The sequence below is a fragment of the Pieris rapae genome, chromosome 20 (assembly GCF_905147795.1).
Source record: "Pieris rapae chromosome 20, ilPieRapa1.1, whole genome shotgun sequence".
NCBI lineage: Eukaryota > Metazoa > Arthropoda > Insecta > Lepidoptera > Pieridae > Pieris > Pieris rapae.
The window spans coordinates 5,008,199-5,029,674 of record NC_059528.1 but is presented as its reverse complement, the minus strand read 5'-3'; the positions used below and the strand labels follow the sequence as shown (position 1 = coordinate 5,029,674).

The 21,476-nt window shown below is 33.3% G+C and overlaps 1 protein-coding gene across 5 annotated transcripts in view; it reads right to left on the bottom strand.

Annotated features, from left to right (window-relative positions):
* Positions 1-21,476, bottom strand: part of LOC110993653 (kinesin-like protein Klp10A) — a 39,723-nt gene that overhangs the window by 12,797 nt on the left and 5,450 nt on the right. For 3 of the 5 annotated variants that reach the window (XM_022259997.2, XM_022259994.2, XM_022259995.2), the window contains exons 2-4: positions 15,546-15,736; positions 9,070-9,106; positions 152-312 (exon numbers count right to left, since the gene is read on the bottom strand). In XM_022259997.2, the coding sequence (XP_022115689.1) occupies positions 152-312; positions 9,070-9,106; positions 15,546-15,736 (389 nt within the window). Of the gene's footprint in view, positions 1-151; positions 313-826; positions 969-4,150; positions 4,311-9,069; positions 9,107-15,545; positions 15,737-21,476 lie in introns of those variants that run through there. The other 2 variants (XM_022259999.2, XM_022259998.2) reach the window with 2 other exon arrangements.

Genomic DNA, 21,476 nt, shown 5'->3' with positions numbered 1-21,476 from the left:
ACTTTCCCGAGAGCTCCATTAAAAGATTTGTGAAGTTCATTCAATTTGTAATCATCTCCGCCTCAAGCTTTTGTTGCTCAAATTGTAATTAAATTACCAAAGATGTGAATAAATAGCTAATCTTAAGTAAGTTTATCAAGATTTGTCTCACCTGCTGAGTCATTCTAGAATTGGGTGGCTGCGCCGTGGCCTGCACCGGCGGCGGGACATTTTCTGCCCCTCTGCGTCCGGTCGTGTCACCACCGTGCCCATTGGTGTAAGCACCTACGTTGGACACACGTGCCTGATTGTTACGAGTCACCCGTGCTGGCGCTGAAATTTTTTAAAACCGAATAAGATAATGTCTATATATGATTATATGTATCTATACTCACTCAATTATAAAAATAAGTTTTATATTTTAAAAGCTATATCATTTTTCAAATTACTTTATTAATAGGTTAATTTTACTGATACATATTAAATAATGTCAGGAATCAGGATATGCCTCATTTATTACGGCTTAAGAAATTACTTCTAATATTACCAACTGAATGTGACTATGCGGTATTCAAATATATAGCAGAATAATTCCATGAGTTGACAATTTCTTTAAATTCCGTTTCTAAATTTAATAGTGAAAGCCAGTCCTAAGAACCTACTTAAACTTAATTTTTATTACCGTGAAAGTGCTGTAATGCTTAACACAATTTGCTACGCTAATTATCTAAAGTGGAACTGAAATTATTGCAAAAACAAATTTTAAAGACAACCAGAAATCGGTTACTCAACGCAACATAACTGTAACATAAATAAAGCTATTATATTCAATGCATCCGAGTCTTACGTGACTTCGGCTTTTCCTCTGCTGCTTCTTCAGAAGGCTTGGCCTTCTTCTCATAGGCTTCGAGGGGAGCATTGGTCTCCGCCGAGTCCGCGACCCGGCGACGGCAGAAAAGCCACGAACAACACATTTCGAAAATTCTCTCTGTCTATGTTTACATTCCCATAGATTATATAATTACTCAATTCAAAACACAGATCAATTTTACATCTGTTCTGCTAACTGACTGAGCCAAAACAGCAAGCGCGTTGGCGCAAGGCAATCCTGTAGCGACGCCATATTAGGAACTCTATATCAAGGCAATAAACCGTGACACAGGCACGGCCCGATGAAGGCAAAACTGCATTTCGACCAAATTGCCCAAAACACGCATTAAAAAGACCTTGTATTACAAACGATAACGATAAAGTACGTGACCAATTATGTTTTGGAAATACTCACAGTACGCTAGCCTCTACTAAAAATAACTAAGACTCGAGATTTTTTAACTATTAACCCTTGCGTGATCCAAGGATTCATTCTAAAATGGTCACAACGAAACCATTTTCGATATACTAACCGCAGAATAATACGTCAAAACACGAACTAGTCACCAAAGGACTGAATAGGTATCAATTTGATACGATTGTTTAATGTCCGTTTAAAATTGGATATTAATTGCCTACCACCACTAGCCTTTTGTGGGGCGATGAAAAATGTACGGTTGACGTCATAACATGGATCAATAGTGTGACTGATGTTTTCGTCTTGTCTACTACATATGTCAGGGAACATAACGGGTTCCCCGGAACTGGTTGGACTTTAATACCAGTTTGAAAGACTAATTCATTCACAAATTCACTAGCTTTAGTAGTAATAATTTTTCATACAAAAATAGAATTAATTAATAATAATATTTAGTAAGTTCGAACTGTCTACACAGTAAAGAGGCGACTGATTTAAAAGCGGTATTCTTGAATCAATGCATTAAATATAAATAAAATAAAAATTCTCGTATTGCATTTTTAATAGTTGATTGTCAAACTTTAGCAAGATTGCATTATCTTGATATGATGACCTTCAAAGGAATTAAGCATACATTGCAACGATATCAAAATGCAAATTTTTAGTGAAGATAACAAAACTGTTACAAGTTCATCACACGTGTCAATAAAATGCTAATTTCTGAGAATCGTAAAATACACGCTTAAGACACAATATAGTACGAATGCAAAACTTTACACCTAACATAGTCTTTATTTAATATATTATTAACACAATATATATTATTATTATCACCCGACAAATAGAATCATAGACAAATAGACGATCAACTTTCTGTGCCCGGCACAACAAACAAATACACATCAACGTACATTTATGAACGTCAAAAAAATTAAATTAATTGTGAATTTACATTTGCTGCCGGTTCTTAAATCAAGGACGTAGAACGGAAGAGAAGAACTGGCAATAAACTCTCCGCCACTCTTTTTAATCGCCAAGTTTTTTAACGCCAACGCTGTCGAATCTCAAGTCTAAGAATAACATTATAAAAACAAAGTCGGGACTTCTTGTGAACTCCTATATCAAAAAAACAAGTATGAAACAGAATTTTTTATATCATATAAAAAATTCTGTTTCATACTTGTTTTTTAGCTATGTACAAAAATATTATATAAAATATAATGCTCTATTTAGTAAAAACTTAGTTTCAATATTTTTGAAATTTGAAGTACGCGTGCAGCTAAGTGCAAAGGTAATATTTATAAAGGATCAGCCCTATTCCACGTAGAGCATTGGCCTATTTCCCCGACAGCGATCTGATTTATTACGGGAAAAGCAGCGTGAACTTTAGCACTTCGTTACTGATTTAATTCCATAGCAATATTGTTTTACCTGACTGGCCGAACAAACATTTTATTTCGAAAATTAAACAACGAATCTCATTTACAGACGTTTTTAATTGTCCGTTGAGTGAACTGAAGTCTGCTTCATGTCAGTTCCTATACTGTCAGATGTTGTCTTTTGGTAAATATTTTAATTTATTACTGTTTAATCTCGTGTTGTTTTTTTTTCTGAATGTGATATAAATAATTGGCCGCATTGGAGTAATCTGTAATGGTAAAGGTACCAAAACTAAGCAGTTTACTTAAAATAAAAGTGTCGATATGTATATATTTTTTAAATATATTTTCCCATGAGCATTGCATAATTTCGACAGCATATCTAATTTCCATTTAATCAATGCCAACGTGTCCATTTAATAGATTTTCAGTCGTTTCTCCTACGTGACTTTGACTAACAAGATTAACTGTAACAGATTTGTTACATCAATGGATAATCTTAAACTCGATTTCGTGAACGAGCACGTAGCTTCACAACGATTTACAAAGAGCAAATAAGCTTCTTCATTACTATAAACAAGACAAAACACAAGAATTTGACAAGAAAAAAGAAACTATTTTTTCCCGGGATCTATCGTCATACCGCTTGAATTGATAAGTATACACCAATAGAAAAAAAATTGCAGACAAAGAACATGAAATACCGGAGTAGGTGCCACACAAAACTGGAAAATTCTAATAATTTTAAGAAATATAAATGGAAAAGACCATTAGGTTTAGATAGTACCAAATTGTGAAAAGCAGACTATAACCATGCAGTTACGTTGGCACAAAGCAATTCAGAGATAATCGTGGGAATTCGCAGGTCGTTAGCATGCGCCCACGCAGCTTGACGACCTGAATCACGGAGATGCGTGCTCATTTTATTTACGAGATAAGATAAGTTTGGGTTGACGCGACTATGACAGGTCAAAAGGGCAGGCATTTCTTATTAGGAGACTTAAAGACACTTTTATTCTTAGTTGACCAAGTAATATTGACTTAACTTATAAAGATACAATGAGTGTGACTAAAAATGTCAAAAACCTTTGCAACCTGCTACTGAATATCTTAAAAAAATTTATAAACGCATTACCAAGAACCCGGAACCTATCATAAATCATGCATAAGAAACACCTTTGTCATTACCGAGTGATTACAGCTTAATCAACCGAGAAATTGCCAGTCAACGTCTCACCACAAACGTATTTCTGAATGAACTAATCACATGTTATCACTTAACTATGGATTGAAGTTCACTTCGCCTGCCGATACATTTTCCCAACATAATTATTTCTTGAGACTGTCACATTCTGAAATTAACCACAGAATAAGGAACTCAATCACAAAGCAATAGAGTTTACACTTGAGGAAATATTAATGTTTGATCGATGCTCTGGAGCCAAATTCGATCACAATTCTGACATCACAACATTAGTCACAACGCGAATCTCTCAGAACTTACAGCCTGTTGTTGCCCGGCGTTGCTTCAAAGGACACTTTTGGTACAACGCTGGCATTTTCCTTTACAATTTATAAGGAATTATTTGAGGAAGATCAGGTATGCCGCACCGATCCGTTCGCTCCGGCATAGCATTCGGTGCCAGACGGTGTAGTGGCACGCGGCCGACAGCGTACTGTCCCTGCTCGCCCCTTGCAGCCTACACTTATAGCGAACAGTAAGGCTCGACTGACCGCCCCATAGTATTCACCCCATAACGCAATTACGGTACTATAATGAGGATGTAATGCGTATTTGTCGCCACCCCAGGATGACCTGGCATCTGTGAGTGGGACGGGAATAGGTTCAGAAAGGTCGTCGGAGATAGCAACTACCTTCTTTTTAAAATGTACCATTCTACTAATAATGATATTATTGTTGTGCTTAAAGTACAACCTATATAAACAGTTGTATTTATTGATAGTAAGCTTTGAATTTTAGGGTTTTGTAAAAATATACAGAATAATTGAAAGAAGTTTGAAGGAAAGAAGGTTTTAAATATTCACATTTCACAGTAAAAACTTTGAACATCATTTAATACGCTTCAGTAAACATAATATTAAAAACGTAAAGTAATGTATATTTAATTATTTTATAGGAAGTTCTTCTCATTATTAAATGAAAAAAAGGTTCAATACATAATATATTAAATGTTGTTTGTTAGCATTCTCGTGCTACGTTGAAACACAAAAAAATGTTTATTAGATATTTAATACTATGTTTACAATTAAATTTTATGGATATATTATTTACTCAAAAAACCACTGACTACTACTATTTTAATTAAATCTTACATCTAAAACATAGGACAGTTTAATCATAAAATTACTGCACTCTTTGCAAACCTGGTTTTAACAAAGTATAGAAGAATATCAAGTACCGTACTTGTTAATGACGTAGCGAAAATCCTAGTATATATTAATGATTCATTAACAATGATGGCATATATCGCGAAAGGAGTGGCACAAAGAACAATAAAACTAAAATAGTCAGAGTAGCATACTCATACCACCATAACAGTAAGTAGGATAAAGTTAAACTATTAAGTGGCAATAAAGACTTAGCTGAGAGGACAATGTAACTGATTTTAAGAGATAAGACATTTAATTAACAAGAAAATTAAACTAACATTTCTAAGAGGTTGAATTTCTAATTTTTAAATGTTTAATTTTATTTTTTGTATATCTATAATTAATCTAATTCTTTCTACACGACGCGGCAACCGTCAAATATTATTTTAAACATTACACGGCCGGCCTTCAAGTTATAAAAGTTATCAATTTATTAGAAGTTTGCGTGTCTAAAATAACACATTTTAAAATTATGCCTACTGATCAAATAAGTCGAAAGTATGAAGACTTATTGAAGATGATAACAACATCGTTGCCTAGCAACAATAAGAGAAGGTTTCAAGTCAGATCAAACTAGGCATCCCTACTCATCGGCAAAGAAGCCAAGAGGCCAATGAGTAGGGATGCCAAGGCCAAGAGAAAAAGCCGGCGAAAAAACTCTCGGTACTCTATTTTAAAAAAAATACTAGAAACACTTCCGTAAAGCTTTCTACGCTAATATGAAAGAGCAAATATGAGCGACCTTCACATGACCAATGTCAAGATTATATTAGCTATTAAACTGGCCTTGACCTTAGCAGGATGTGAACAACCAACGGACAGCCAAGATAGGAAGTCTCCTTTTTTCATACACGATATCAGTTTGCATTCGAAACAAAAGAATGTTAAACAGATACATTAAAATGTTTTGTCTTTTGTATGCCTCTATGAATCATTGTTTTATACTTATACTAGCGGACTCTATAAACTTTGTTCTGTCAAAAAGATTTGGAATATTGGAGATATTTGTTCCTACCTATTTAAAAGTCGGCGCAAATAATTCTTCTGAACAGAACCGTCACCCTGATTATAGGGCGACCAAACTTCGCTTCGCTTGAGATATCTGCTAGAGGGCTTCAAACTAAAGGGACAGTGGGAACCTAAAGGTGAGAAATATTTAAAAATTATGTGCTTCAATGACACACATTGCTTAGACAACAGTCAGTGCTTGTAATTTAATATGAACTTAATAGAACTGAATAGCTATATTAAAGGTTAAATTGACTCTTTATTTTAGTTTGAAAACTTTCGTATGGGAAAAAGAAAACTTGTTTTAGGGTTTTCTCAGAAATTATACGAATTTTCTTCAACTTCAACTTCCAAGGAACATAAAGAAAAATTGGTAAAATTGGTCCAAGCGTTGTTGAGTTATGCGCTTACCAACACATTTTTCGATTCATTTTTATATTATAGATTCCACACACACACGCACGGTTTTATTTTTATTTTATTAACTAACCTTTAATTAAGGAAATATGTAATGTGTATTCCCGTACGTAAGACGATTTTTTTTATACATGTGTCTGCACGAAGACATCTTGGAGCATTACGATCTAGCTTGACTTAAGACTAATAAGTAATTTATGTCTAACCTAATTTACTAAGAAGGATTAAAGACGAATAAGATAAATATATTCCTGAATATATTTTGTTCGCAATCTTTCTCAGAGGAAATAGAATGTGCAAGTGGGACAAACATCTGAGAGGCCGTTGCCAAATTAACAGTTACGCAACGCAATCAATTAGAATGCGTAATACAGTAGGAAGTAACTATGCGAATATTGAACAATAGAATAAAAACGAGCACAACATGCAAAGATAATGTGAGACAAACTATTCACGATTAACACAATCCTTTCTGCATTGTATAATAGATGGATAGCCCAGCCTACATAGCTTCAATTTCCCAAAGTCAGAAACAGTTAAAACATAAATAGTTGAACATACAACATCAGATAAACAAACTATTCCTCCCTACCCACCCTCTATAATTGTTTTTAACACATGAAAATCATTACATTAAGCGATTTCAACGTGTGATTATCGACATCATGTCAGGTCACGACACGCAATAGAGCATTGCACTTAGATTCTGTGATCAATTTTATAAAACTGCTTTACACAATTTTAAAGCATATCGACAGTAGTTATACAAATAAATGTACCCACTGCACTAACTTAGGTAAATTTATAGAAAACTAGCTGCCCCCGCACACTTCGTTTCTCCTTTATGTGATTTTACTTAGCTTAGCTTTTTATTTCATACCAACATGGAACATTTTGCTATACTACCCCAGACATCATACGCTTTTTCGGAATGAAAACTTTTTAAGCTTTTCTATCATTATTTCTCTAAATAAAAAAATTAAGACTTGTATTTATTTTTGTATGTTGTATCATAAAAAAAAGAAAAATATTAGGGGTGGACTATTTTTACAGCAAGGGGAATAAAAAATAGATTTTATCCGATTCGCAGACCCAACCGATTTTAAAAAAAATTTACGAACATCGGTCGAGTCATTTCGGAGGACTTTAATTACAAACACCGTGACACAAAAACTTTATAAATTAGATGTATATATTAGAATCTAAGGCGGCAGTTTCGAAAGAACTCGAGATGGGTTTTAGAAAGCTGCATATAATTTCCACATCGAATAACTATCTGCTATGGAGATACAGTATCAGTGCACTCTTTAATACTTAGCTATTAGTTTCTAGTTCTATACCAAAAGTACTGGAAATAATAGTCGTCAGTGGAACCTATAGTACATTAGGCGATTTCAGTTGCTATATCTTGTGCGGTGTATGCTATAATAATCCATCCAACCGTACCAATTCGACACGAGATTTCATCTTACATTTGGAGATCAGAAGAACCATTACATCCACTTTCGCGCAATAATAAATTACTTTTCAAATAAAAGGATCATTCACCTCCACCTATCACTACGATCTGCGAAGTACACACTTCCACACCATCTAACAGTACATCCCTTTCTCAAACTGAACGTTAGATAAAGACGGTGAATCGCGTGATTCAATAGCAGATGCCTTAGTGCCCTAATTATGAAAGTTTTATCAATATGATTGTGATATCAGAACTTGTTAATGTACATAGATCTATCCAAGTTAAGAGCAACAAAACCTTAGATAAATATTAAATTACATCCATCCTTTATAGTAACCTTTAAACACAACTAAATAAATAATATTCGCTACAATTACCGCTGCAATTAAGCCGTCCAGTAAATGAAATAAATCAATCAAATAAGTGTATCAACCGTATCAATTAACGTGTGCTTAACAAAAGATTTTAAATACAAACAGAAGTAGAACGCAGACAAAGAAATCAAAAGAACGAGTCATGCTAAAATAAAAGCTAAAATCGACAATGGGCCTTATAAGCAGCGGATTCCGGTAAAAACCGTTATGATTTTAGCGAAGCCGGTCTCAACATATATCTTTATTTAACGGACATACTGACTCATAGAGGATACTACTCTATTTGTACAGTTACGTATTAACTAAGCGAATTGAGGACTTGTTGAATTGCAATTGATTACAGTATAATACGCGCCGCGGTCGTTATAACTTCGTTTATAAAACAACAAAATGTAGATAAAGGGTAATATTGTATGTGACTGAAATATCAATTTTATTTAAAGAAAACACTTTTTTAACGGATTGAAGTTATGAATTATTGTAAACTTATAAACATAATGTTGAATTTATATTTTTTTTTATTTTTAATACGGATAATACAACATTTTCTACAGCTGTGATACTTTTTTAACATTCAACACCTTTTGTCTTCATATAAAGTCTGTCTTTTATATTATATGTTATGTAACTTATGTTATGTTAATAAAAGACAATACTATATCAATTTTATGGTAAATTAAACAAGATTAAAATCCTAATAAATTGTGGATAAATATAATTATTTTAAGCATTCAGCACAATCACGTATAATATATAAACAAAAGTACTTACCCTTCGTAGCCACTGGGATGGATTGACGCGTCATGTCCTAGAAACAGAAACGATATTGATGAAATTACTCATAACATAATTTACACAAGCAAAAACAGGCAAAATAAGCTTGGGACACGGGAGCTATTTACATGAGCGCAAAAACCTTTAAAGTCTAAAATAACGTTTTGCTAAGTTGTAAATTATATAGAAAATCCCGCATACAAAAACGCAATTACATCAAAACGACTTTCTGTTTGATTTTTAATGCGGGTTTGTTTGTAAACACTTTCTCCCTATTCATAAAAAACTAAATCATTTTATTTACGTAGTTTTTACTTAGCTGTTCGGCTTTTTTAGCCTAATTTTATGAACTCTGTGATAAGCATCGTAGCATTATATGAATAGGGGATGAGTGCTCTAATTATCTAATTAGCCATGCATAATCATGGCTTTTAATTTAAAATATAAACTCGCACGCATACACATAACTATATTATCAACCACAACTATAACTAGCTATTATCTTCATCTAAATGTATTTTATACAGAGGCATACATAATAGATATGTCGAAATCCAGCATCGGTCGACCAACGCCTCACACCGACAAATTTCAAATATCAGAGATATCAGATATTAGAGATCATCTAGAGAAAACGGAAGTGGATCGAAGTGACAAGAAACCATAACAGGGAATACCCAGATATCGCTGGAATTTGGAAACATCGCCGAAAACGGTGTTCTTTTGTCACGGACGCAAAGACTCACTTTGTTTCGACCGCGGAGTAATATAAATATTCATATAAGGACAAGGTACACAGCATATTAATCAAAAACTTTCATTTGCAAATGAAATGGAACCGTTGGCTGTGTTTAGCATCACTATGGATAATGAATCAAGTGACACAACTAGGGCAGCGGGGCTCAGCAATTTCCTTGTGCGCTTACATTGCACATTTCCTTGGCGAAACAGTTATAAATACTACCTATTTTCACCGCATATTTGTGTTCACTAAATAGTGTAAATTAAAAAATACTAATACTTATTTTAACTTGTAGTTGTCATCAAAATACTATGACCAGTAGTAGAAAAAACTATCCTTGGCGAAACAGTTATAAATACTACCTATTTTCACCGCATATTTGTGTTCAATAAATAGTGTAAATTAAAGAATACTAATGCTTATTTTTACTTGTAGTTGCCATCAAAATACTATGACCAGTAGTAGAAAAATACTACTAAATAGAAAATACACTATCTATCTACCCCACCGTACTCGCCTATCTACCATATGTCGACAACGAATTAAAAAAAAACTTTTCGATTAAAAAAGTGGCGGAGAGTTTATTGCCAGTTCTTCTCTGGCGTTCTACGTCCTTGATTTGAGAACTGGCAGTAAATATAGAATTAGAAACTATCAATGTATATTTCTGTTTTGACGTTAATAAGTGAACATTATGTTACCTACATGAATAAATGATTTTTGAATTTGAATTGTTGTCCTAAATTCTCTGGAGAGCAGATGCCTGCAGGACAAAGCCATCGATGACAATCATTTTTTCTCGAAAGCATCTCGCGAGATTTTTAATAGTAGCCATAACCAATAACTAATAAATAATGTGATTTTAAATTGCTTTTTTGCATAGACTGAATTCAAAATATTTCATTAAAGTTTTGTCTTCTCTAATCTTTTAAAAAATACTTACATACCCTCACTTTTACATCATCACACAACAGAGCCAAATTAGGTACCACTTAGTTAAATGTATTGAATATTTTTTATTTGTTTGTTTCCTTTTGTTAATCTTTGAATCTTTTTGTAGTAAAAGATATGATGTATTCCATCTTTTGCTATATTTTCAGTGTATTTTTTTGTAATTATATCTAATTTACGTTAGTTGTAGGATTACGAAATAAATAAATATCTGTGTTTAAAATTAATAGTAAACTAATAGATATTTTATCATATATATTACACTTGATAGTAACCTAAATTTTGTGTTGAAAATCCCTTGACCTATATTTCATAAAACGCAGTTTACATCGTAAAATAACTAGCTTTAGCCGGCGGTATATTAATAGAATTCTTCCTTGCTATAAAGCGTTATTATTTGTAATACACTCAATGCAAACAAAGGGCGACATGCAATGTACTCTAATTCAGTGTCAAAAGAGCAGTGGCTACACCAACCTTTGACCTTTGGTCTAATAAAATATCAAACGGGAGTCTGTATGAAATAATTGTATAAAATTTTTTTCGAAGCTGCGCTGTTTAATCTAAATAAATATAGCTTTTACTTAAGAAAGATTGGACCAATTTTTATGATTTTGTGTTTTTGTATTTGTCTTCGCACGGAAAATATTCGTAATACATATAATGGTATGTATGAAGAAACGTAACCGACAGCTTGAGTAATGCCGTCTAAGATTTGAAAATACCGCAAAAGGCTGAAATTTTAGTTCGATCGATATGTTTGTTGTAAATTAATTTTAAAATATTAAATCTGCTCATTAATTAGGCGTTAGGCGAAACGAGCTTCTCCGGGTCAGCTATTGATTTATAAAATTACATCACGCACACGATTTTTAATACCGATAGGGTATTCTAGACTCTTCTGGTGACGTCATTCACTCACTATACTGCTTTGACTTGCTGCACTTGTTTTGGTGTAACCAAACTATTACCGATCTTTAATCAAGACGTTTACGAGCAGCGCCCTGACTGTAACTTCCACAAGAAAACCGTATGCTAAATCGATGTACTTTTTTCAATATGCATAGGGCTGATGTCGCAACCTTTAGACCGCGTGGAACAAAACCTCATTATTGGCAACGGGAACGCAAAAGGAGTGATTAATAACCTTACAGGAATGATTTAAATTACATGACTGGTTACACAACTCTATCACTGCAAAGACATTAAACACTTTAGTTAAATTAATATAAGCAGTTTAAATATTTAAAATAAATAATTGTAAGGTGTTTAAATTGTTTATACACTAAATAAGAGATGTTAATTAAGCATTATTCATTATCCTCCGTGTTTAAAACACCAAAGTGCTAATTAACGTGTTCTTCCAATAAAATGAAAAGCATTTTTCTTTGTTAGAAAATACACGAGCCCGAAGCAGATACATGACAGTTTAAAAGGCACTTTAGCTTTGAATGCTTTGTAAAATTCAAGTGAGAAAAATCTACATTTCCTTCGTGCACACGTTTAAACAAATTTAAAGATATCTTTATTTATGTCAAACCGTCGTAAGCTAATACAATTATTCGGCTATCAGATCGAATCTATTATCAATATAATTAATATATCAGATAAAGTAATAAATGATAATAAATTACTTTATTATTAAAATCCAGAGTGTCATCTCACCTAATATTATTATTTCGCTGGATAGCGAACCTCTGCTCAGTGCTAGATAGAAGGCCGATTTGAGCTATTTATAATAAATAATTAAAATTTTATCGAAGTTTATCGAATCTGTTACATAATTTTCAATCTAATAGGCAAGAAGGTAATCAGTCTCCTGTGTCTATAATCAATATACTAACATTATAAAGAGAAAATATTTGTAATTGGTTCAAAAATAATTGGACCGATATTAAAAATTCTTTCACAATTTGAATGCTACATTACCACTGATATAGGCTATTTTAATTGCCAAAAATAAGGATCTTTAATAAAATTACAATAATGCTACCCGAGGTGTAAAAAATGCCTATAAAATAGTATTGTCTTTTATTTACATAACTTTTACACATTTAAAGAAAAACACTTTTTTAACGGATTATAGATATGTATTATTAACCCGCGAAAATGGAGGACACCGTGAGCAATTTCTGCAAAAACCCTACATCTTTTAGTCGATACCAACTCCGGGGAAATAAATACAGATAACACAACATTTTCTGCAGCTGTAATACTTTTTGACATTTAACACCTTTGTCTTCAGTCACCGTGACCACGCACGCTGTAAAGCACGCGAAACGTCGGTTTAAATTTAAAATTATGTACAAATAATTATAAGTTTAAATATAATAATACATATCTATAATCCGTTAAAAAAGTGTTTTTCTTTAAATGCCTATAAAATATATTTCATCGCATGCGCTGCGAAAACGATTGATGGTAGAACTAAAACATGTTTCACAATAATAAAGAACCAATGTCCACCAGTGCAAAAACGGGACGGACAGCTAGCTAGTCATCAATATTTAAATAAAAATCCCTATATTTTCTTAGAACAGAAATTTGTTTAAAAACAAAGATTTAACTGAAAGCCCAAGTGTATTTAAATATCGTTTAGTAGTGATATTTCATACAGTCATCTTATCTGTAGGAGGCTAATTATTCCTTCAACAATACCCAATTACTTTGAGAAAGGTTCCGCTATGTACTTAACGAATGAAAAGCCACTTCTCTCTTTTACAAAATGAAGCCAACCAATTACCATTACCAATTAGACATGGCGTAATTTTTGTTTCTATAAACACTCTACAACTTCCAATAATAATTGCTATTCCAAGGTGGCGAACAGCTTAACTTATATTGGGATACTATGCTATGCTACAAAATTACAGTACCGGCACTACTAGCAATAGAACCCAGTTGTAAATGTTAAGGAACAATTTTATTTATAAACCATTATTATGAAACATTTAATTAAATATAACCTCAATAGTATAATGTACTTGAATCTGCCGATAGATTTTCTCATATACAATACTGTATATTGTCCCATTGAAACACATTCACAAAGAGTAGGAAGCAAGCCCATTACCTTCTATAACTGGCAGTCCATGCGAATATACTTGAATAGCCATCGCGAAATGGGCATGTGACTCATGGCCAAAATGCAAATAAAGCCTTTATTGCTTTGTAGCTACGGCTTACAAAAACAACCTGCTGAATCCAAATATGGACGATATACTTATATAGAATTAACATGGCCCGTTTAAAATTATCGTTCTCCCTGACACTTTTCCCGTTTGATGATTCTATTTTAGTGTATTTGTTTGCGTTAGACAATTCCATGAACCTCGTACAGTCAGGGTTTGTTTAGCCGACCGAGTCCCCTTTATATATTTATATATATTTTTATCGTATTTAGGCAACCTTATTTTCTATACGTTAATCTAATATGCACATCTACTTAAGACTAACATCACGAATGTGATTTAGTGCAAAAACATATAGATAAAAAGCCGCTTTTGTGCAAACCATAAAAGCAACAAAAGTAAAAGTGGTGTATTGCCTAAAATAAACAAAAGTGCGTCGGACTGCACGTCCGGCGCGTGCAACGACCAACGTGCTAATGAGTGCAATTTGCAATACCGATCGTGAGTTTCGCACGGGCAGCGTGTGTCCGGAGTCCCCGGTGCCTTCGCCCTCGCCGCCATCGCGCAGGAACCCTCCATCATCCGAGGACGAGCCCGACGGGTCCTTACCAAACACGTATCAAAAACAGTGCAACTTACACAATCCTTACCATCCAACTGCATATAAACGGACGAGCGAACACGCCCGAGCACTAAGTAAGAGTGAAAACTCAAGTCACTAGTCAGTGTGAAGGTGGAAAATCGATGCGCGCTTCCATATACCAAGGTCATCTGACCATCTATTAGACCAGTACGATACAATGTAATTAATGGAAGAACTATTTTTTGTTATAACGCTCGTGCCTATAATCATTCGTTTATATTTGATATGCACACGATAACTTTTTTTATTTACCTTCGTATCCAAATCTAGTGGTGACAATGATTTATGAAAGGTGATTTAATGGTTGCCTAGGTAACGGTGCGTATATGCTCAACAAGCTATGACTCTACGTGGATAGTACCTGCCAGGTTATGATGAATGGAAACATATCTACATACTCCTGCGCTTAAAATGTATCACACAATCACAATGTCCTCAAATACTTGATTTATCATTTTTATTAGTCTAAAAGACTACAACAGGTCCTTAAGAACCGGCTTTAAAATCGGGACTCATGCTTGCCGACGCTTTGGCGTCCATTAGCAACATGCTTCGATACCCAAACAATGCGGGTGATCGCAGGTTGGTACAATAATGGCCTCGTTAATCAATAAATGCTCCATTATCGCAAAATTGGAACGTTCACACACATCAAATACAACTCATTGCTCTACAGTGCAAAGACGGAAGCTAGGAAGGCATAATTTTTCGTTTCTTTCCTAATCAAAGAAAGCAAGGTCATAGCGAAGCGTTTGTAATGCAACGCTGTATTCATATTAATAAGCCTGACGCAACCGATGATTATGATTACTAGTTATAGTTATCTGATAGTTTTTTCAATAATTGTCTTTATTCAAGTGAACATACACAATAAAAACATATTTGACTTTTATTTAGAAATTCGAGTGATTTTTGTATATAATAAATTTATAGCAAGTATATGGTGTCATACAATCCAGAAGCGTTTCAATCCCTAAGGTTAAGCCGTACGTTGGTAGCAACTTACCCGAGTCAATTTATTAGGTGCTGGCTGCAAATGCGAAGTGTTTCTGGTACCAACTGACAATTCTGGATTGAGGGCAAGGATCGCGTCAATCTCCACCTCCTTGCCCTTGGTCTCGCCTTTCTCGTACCATTCCACTGTCACCGACCTGGCCTCCAAGTTAAGCCCGGAGACGATCGCCGAGTGAATGCGGCCTGGAATCAAAATGAGATTTAAGATTACGCACTGAAGATTTTAGGTTAATTAAAATTTAGTTGCAATTAGTTTTTCATAGATGTATTACTATTACTAAGGTTCAAGTTGAGGACTTCAATGTCAATGTAGCAGTTACATTTGCAAAATTTCACACTCTCTGTTAAACGCTATTTTACACGACACTGGCGAAGTACCTTGTGCCCAGTTGGCACAAATTAAAGCCATTAAAAAAACGCTATTTTCAACTACGAATTTGCACTCTAGAAATTCGTTTTAGAATACGTAGACTATGAGAACAGTGGTAGTAATAGTAATAAACATTTAAACAACGAATGACAATATTTTATTAATACGAATAAAGTTAAAATACATACGTTATATGAACTTAGGTACTACCAATAAATACATACATACAAATTATATGTCTGAACAGGGAAAACGGCTAGACACATTAAACAAACGTGCCTGAGATAATGCAGACTCAATAATTGCAGACTATAGAAACGTTGGTTTCATGCAAAACGCGTAAATTCAAAAGATATGTAAAAATCCTTAATAACTTTAAAATATTTATTATTTAAATTCCTTAGTCTTTATTGTATTAAAAGAGTATTATTAAAACAAGTGTCAAAAACCTTCCCGAAAAGTTTTTTTTCAATATTATACACTGTCATTTAAAAATTTCGCTTTCAGATTATCTAGAGAGATAGAGATGGCGATAATGACGGTCCGTGCTTTTCCTGCTTCAATATACTCTAGTCTATACCTCACTATAGTTAAAACAAATGATATATCGTTCATGCTAATTAGAGTTTTTATTATCTGTGGCGCATGTTATAGGGACAAGGGCAGCGACCTCCGACAACCTGCAGACGTTATAGCTTAGGTAAGCTTCTACAAAGGAATCTATTACGAGATGTAAACAGTTGTAAACCAGAATCTCCACGTCTAAATAAAACATGAGCTAGGCTTATTGAGATGTTAAGATTTTATATAAATAACTTTGAATTTGGGTATATATTTGTTTTACAAAGCAAATTATAGGGTATGTAGTATATAATATATGAAAGAGGGGTCATTTATGTACACGTTTTTGATAGAGTATGACGTGAAAACTGTCAACAGTAACAGTAAGCATATGAACAATTATTTATGATCAGATCACACAAACGACTTCAGGATTGAGAACACATGTTTACTGGACGAATATTGCCCCAAATTATGGTAGGTAAAAATGTATCACATGAAAATCTACTGGATTATCGAATAAATATCACCATGGTTACGCTCCATGACCTAACTATAGTGGAACGAACTTTCGCAAAAACTAATTGTAATGTGCACTTTTATTTACCAGATAGATCAGCAATAAATCTAATGGTATGTGTTGCAATGGATCATAAAATTCTCAATGTTCTTGACCTATATAGGCAAAAAGACTTGTACTTTTTTTAAAGTAAACAGAAGTAGATTCTGCTTACTTAAAAAAAAAACAATACACGAATAAAACTTCGTACTTAAAAGTATCTTTCGTTTTATTTTTGCCTGTACCGACATTACATAAATTTACATTTAAGAAACAACAACGTGGTAACAAAAAACCTTTGCATGTATATGTTTGGGTTGTCTGAAAGAAACTGCTTTTAAGTAGGAAATTTATTTATTTATTTTTCTTCTGTTTGGGTTATTGTAATTGAAATAAACTATACTATATCCCGCCGTTCTTGCACAAGTATAGTGCCGGTGGAACATATTACCAAATCACTCATACATGTTCACCTCAAACAAAATTGTAACTCAGTATCAATTCGATTTTAATACTACCATTAAACCTATTCAAAACTTTGAACCTCGATTTTTGTTTTACTACTAAATAAAAAGGGGTAAGTAGATATTTATGTATTTTCTCACTATTACAACTCAATTAATACGTCAAACCTTGACACGACTTCAATTAAAGAAATTAAACTACATATTTTTGTAGTATTATTTGCTTTCACCAACAAACTAACATTCTAATTGGAAACTGCGGTTCAGCTATAATAGCTAGTTCCTACAGAAATCAAAGGCTTATTCTTACGCTATAAATTAATAATTGCAATTTATCCTGGCATTTTTTGTTTTTCGCAAACCAGTATTGGCCTAGCAGATTCAGGCCGACATGTCGATCCCCGGCTGTACACCGAGACTTCCTATGCACACGTTTTACACTGACATAGGGCAATTGTAAACATCGTGAAAAAACCGGCATGCCTTAAACCCAAAAATACAACGGCGTGTGTCGAATACAAGGATTACATGTATTAGAAAAACAAAAGATCACAAAACAGAAACCCAGAGGCCTAGACCTGAAAGGTTGTAGCACTAATGTTTTTTTTTAATTCCGATTCGTTACATTCAGGCTGGTGTGATTTTAAGGAACCTCAAATAAAATTGTATAGCAGTGGTGTTAGCACACCCACTTTCGTCGGTAGTTGTGCTTATATTTTTGTCTAAATCTACAGAATCTAGAATCTATTTTAATTTTACAAGTAGCTCACGCTCACCGAAATACCGCTACTTTTGTCTAGCTTGAAACACCTTAATTATGCATAAAACTTAAAATAAATGTAGCTGGTAGAGTAATTATTCACAGACTCAAAGAAAGCTTGTGGGAACAAAAGGCGCATATACTCAAAACTAAACAGTTGAAGTAAACAAATACACCAGTAAATCCAGATCCGTTTCAATCGGCACTTTCCAAAGCACGTATCGTATTACAGGAGGCCAAAGTACGCTGGTCGTCTGTTACAATTTCATATCGTGTCATTGACCCCTTAACGCATCTCCGCGCTAATTATATCGTGCTTGGCAATGCGGTGACAAATTTCCGCATATCCCCAACGCATGGTTTCTATTATATTTTTTCGCAATTCTAACAAATATACCATCTACATCTTACCTAGGCCTAGAGAGTTTTACCGACAGACAAGAGTAAAAAAAATATTCCGGTATATATCTAGAGTCTAACAAAATTAAAACTGTAATAAAATGAAACACGAGAAGGCGAAAAAATATACAATCACGTAGAAAACAGGGTTTAGTTAACAGAATTCCAAATAAATATTACTTGAAAATCTTTTATATATATTTAACTAAACATTTTTATTCCCGGTTATTGTTTCAATTTTAAACAATTTTTGTGTGGATTATGCACCAATTAATTATCCAGAACATCACACTACGACCGAACTAACGCAAGTGAAATCGCAGAGCACAAATCGGAAAACATAATTCGCTACTAATATTTTAAAATTCCAAAATCATTACAGATTCGTGCTGTGCAGTATAATTAGTCGAAAGTCGATAGGAGTGCGTCCAGTAGTAAAATATAATAGCTAGTGAAATCCTACAAAGTTTATAATTACTGCAATATATATTTGTTCTAAACAACTTAAATATTTACGTTGCATGTTCAATGCTGATAGTTATATGCAATATTGTAAATTGGAAGCTAGTTGAATGTGTCGAGTCTGTCAAGTAGAAAAAGCAATTCCCACGGTCAAGTTCACAAGGTGAATATAAAGAATCAACTATACAAACTAGAGGATGCGACACTATGATTACAGAGAAACTTTAATGCAGAAACTATCTCATATTTCTATATTTCAGTATTAAAACCCAAAAAGCTTAGTTGTTATATCAGCCTACACCGCATCTACTTATTTTTCCACTCATACTAACATAGACTGATCTGGGTGTCTAGAACAGTTTTAAACCCATAATTATAGTGTAAAAAGTACGTAAATTGTAAATTAATAAACGATTCAACTTCTATTAATTTTAATAAACATTTAAAAAACTTCATTCTCGCCAACAAAATATAAATGTATATAAAACAAATGTATGTAAACAATTATAATGTTGACTTCTAGGAACAAAATGTGTATGATACGATTTTTCGACGGTAAACCATTTAATTATTTTCATAAGTATTCTGACGAAAATAAATAGGAGACACGTAAGGATTTTTAGACCTTAATAATTGATACAAAATCAATTTAAATATAAAATACTTTCCAAATTTTTAAAAAGGTTACGTCATATTTTTTTTATCTTTATTAAATTATAAAAATATTTTATATAAAAAATCTCTAGAAATATTGTTAAAATGTTGTGTCACAATATTGTTAATATGAGTCCCAGGTTTAAAAGATTGTAGTACTATTAGTAGTACGGAAGTATAATACAATTTCCTAGGTCAGTCAAGATCAAACAGCGGGCCTCGTCGGTAAAGGGTTTTCTCACTCAGATCAAATATAGGATGAAAAACTACATGAATAATATTTATTATTATTAATATTATATTTATATATTGGCTACAATGTGTCTAGAATGCAATTGGTTATAGCTGAATGGAGATCAATATTTTTGGCGTACACAGATTTTTTGCAGAACGACGTGGCAGACAACGAAATTATATTAATTATATTTTTTGTACTTGCAGCAGTTTGAGTCGATATTAGAAATAATATTGTATATAAATATTTAAAAATGTATATATGCATTTATAAATATACATACATCTGATTATAGTGCGGTTGCGACGGGTAGAGGTGAGTCACCACACACTCGGGTACCGGTTAAAACCAGCTAGACACACACGATATTAATCAGGCTTGTGGAGAAAGGACAGCAATGTTGACCTCTTGAAGTCGACACATAAGAAAACCTACATAAAAGCTCATTTCTTTCGATTACGAGAAAAAACTCGAATTTGGGTACAGATAAACCTACATTGCCATACTTTTTATATTCATTTTTTAATTAAGTGGTGATTAATAAAAAATCACGAATTTAAATAACAATATGAAGAGAATTTTATGTTTTAAATAATAGTCATGAAGATAGATAATGCTTTATCACTATTATTTTTCAATCAGTTTATATGTTTAACGCTAAAAACTAAAACAATATAATTCAAATGCAAAATTTTAACTTTTTATTATTTGTACGATAATAACTAGCTTATAAAACTAAATCATATTCTTGCATCCGTCAGTATTCATTGCCTTGTCTTGTATTTACTTTATTATATCTAATCCATACAAACTAGTATCTAATAGTATTCAAGTAAGGCCTCCGTAGGGAGGCTGGTGACATCACAAGTCGGAAACACTTGCTCGCCCACATCCACCCACTATAGAACCTTGCAAAACCCTCCAAGAGACTTACTACTTTAGACGCATGAGCAATTTAGGCTTCTTAGCAAATATTACTGAATCCTAAACATTTCTAAGTGATAAAGAAGGGATAACTTATACACAAACGGACAAATTATACGCTACTGGAGAGTGGACGCCCGTCCCGGCTGCGAATGGGTGGACATTTATTTTTAATCATTTTATGTAGTTATTTATATTTTATTTAATATTGTGGATCATTTTTTTTGTTCTATCGTCAATAGTTTTCGCAGCGCATGCGATGAAAGATATTTTTATACCCCTTGGGTAACATTATTGTAGTTTTAATAGGAATACTTATTTTTTTCTTTCAATTAGAATAAGTGATAATGTAGATTTTTAAAGGAAACCAACATACTTCATACACACTAAAATCTTGCTCAATGCGGTTAATGCTGTCTACATCCTGGGATAAAGTTACCCAGACATGGCAAATTCAACTCATTATTGGTACCTTTATTACAAGTCTGGTTCGGTGAGCTAACATGATAATTGACGTAACAAATTGCTGAACAAT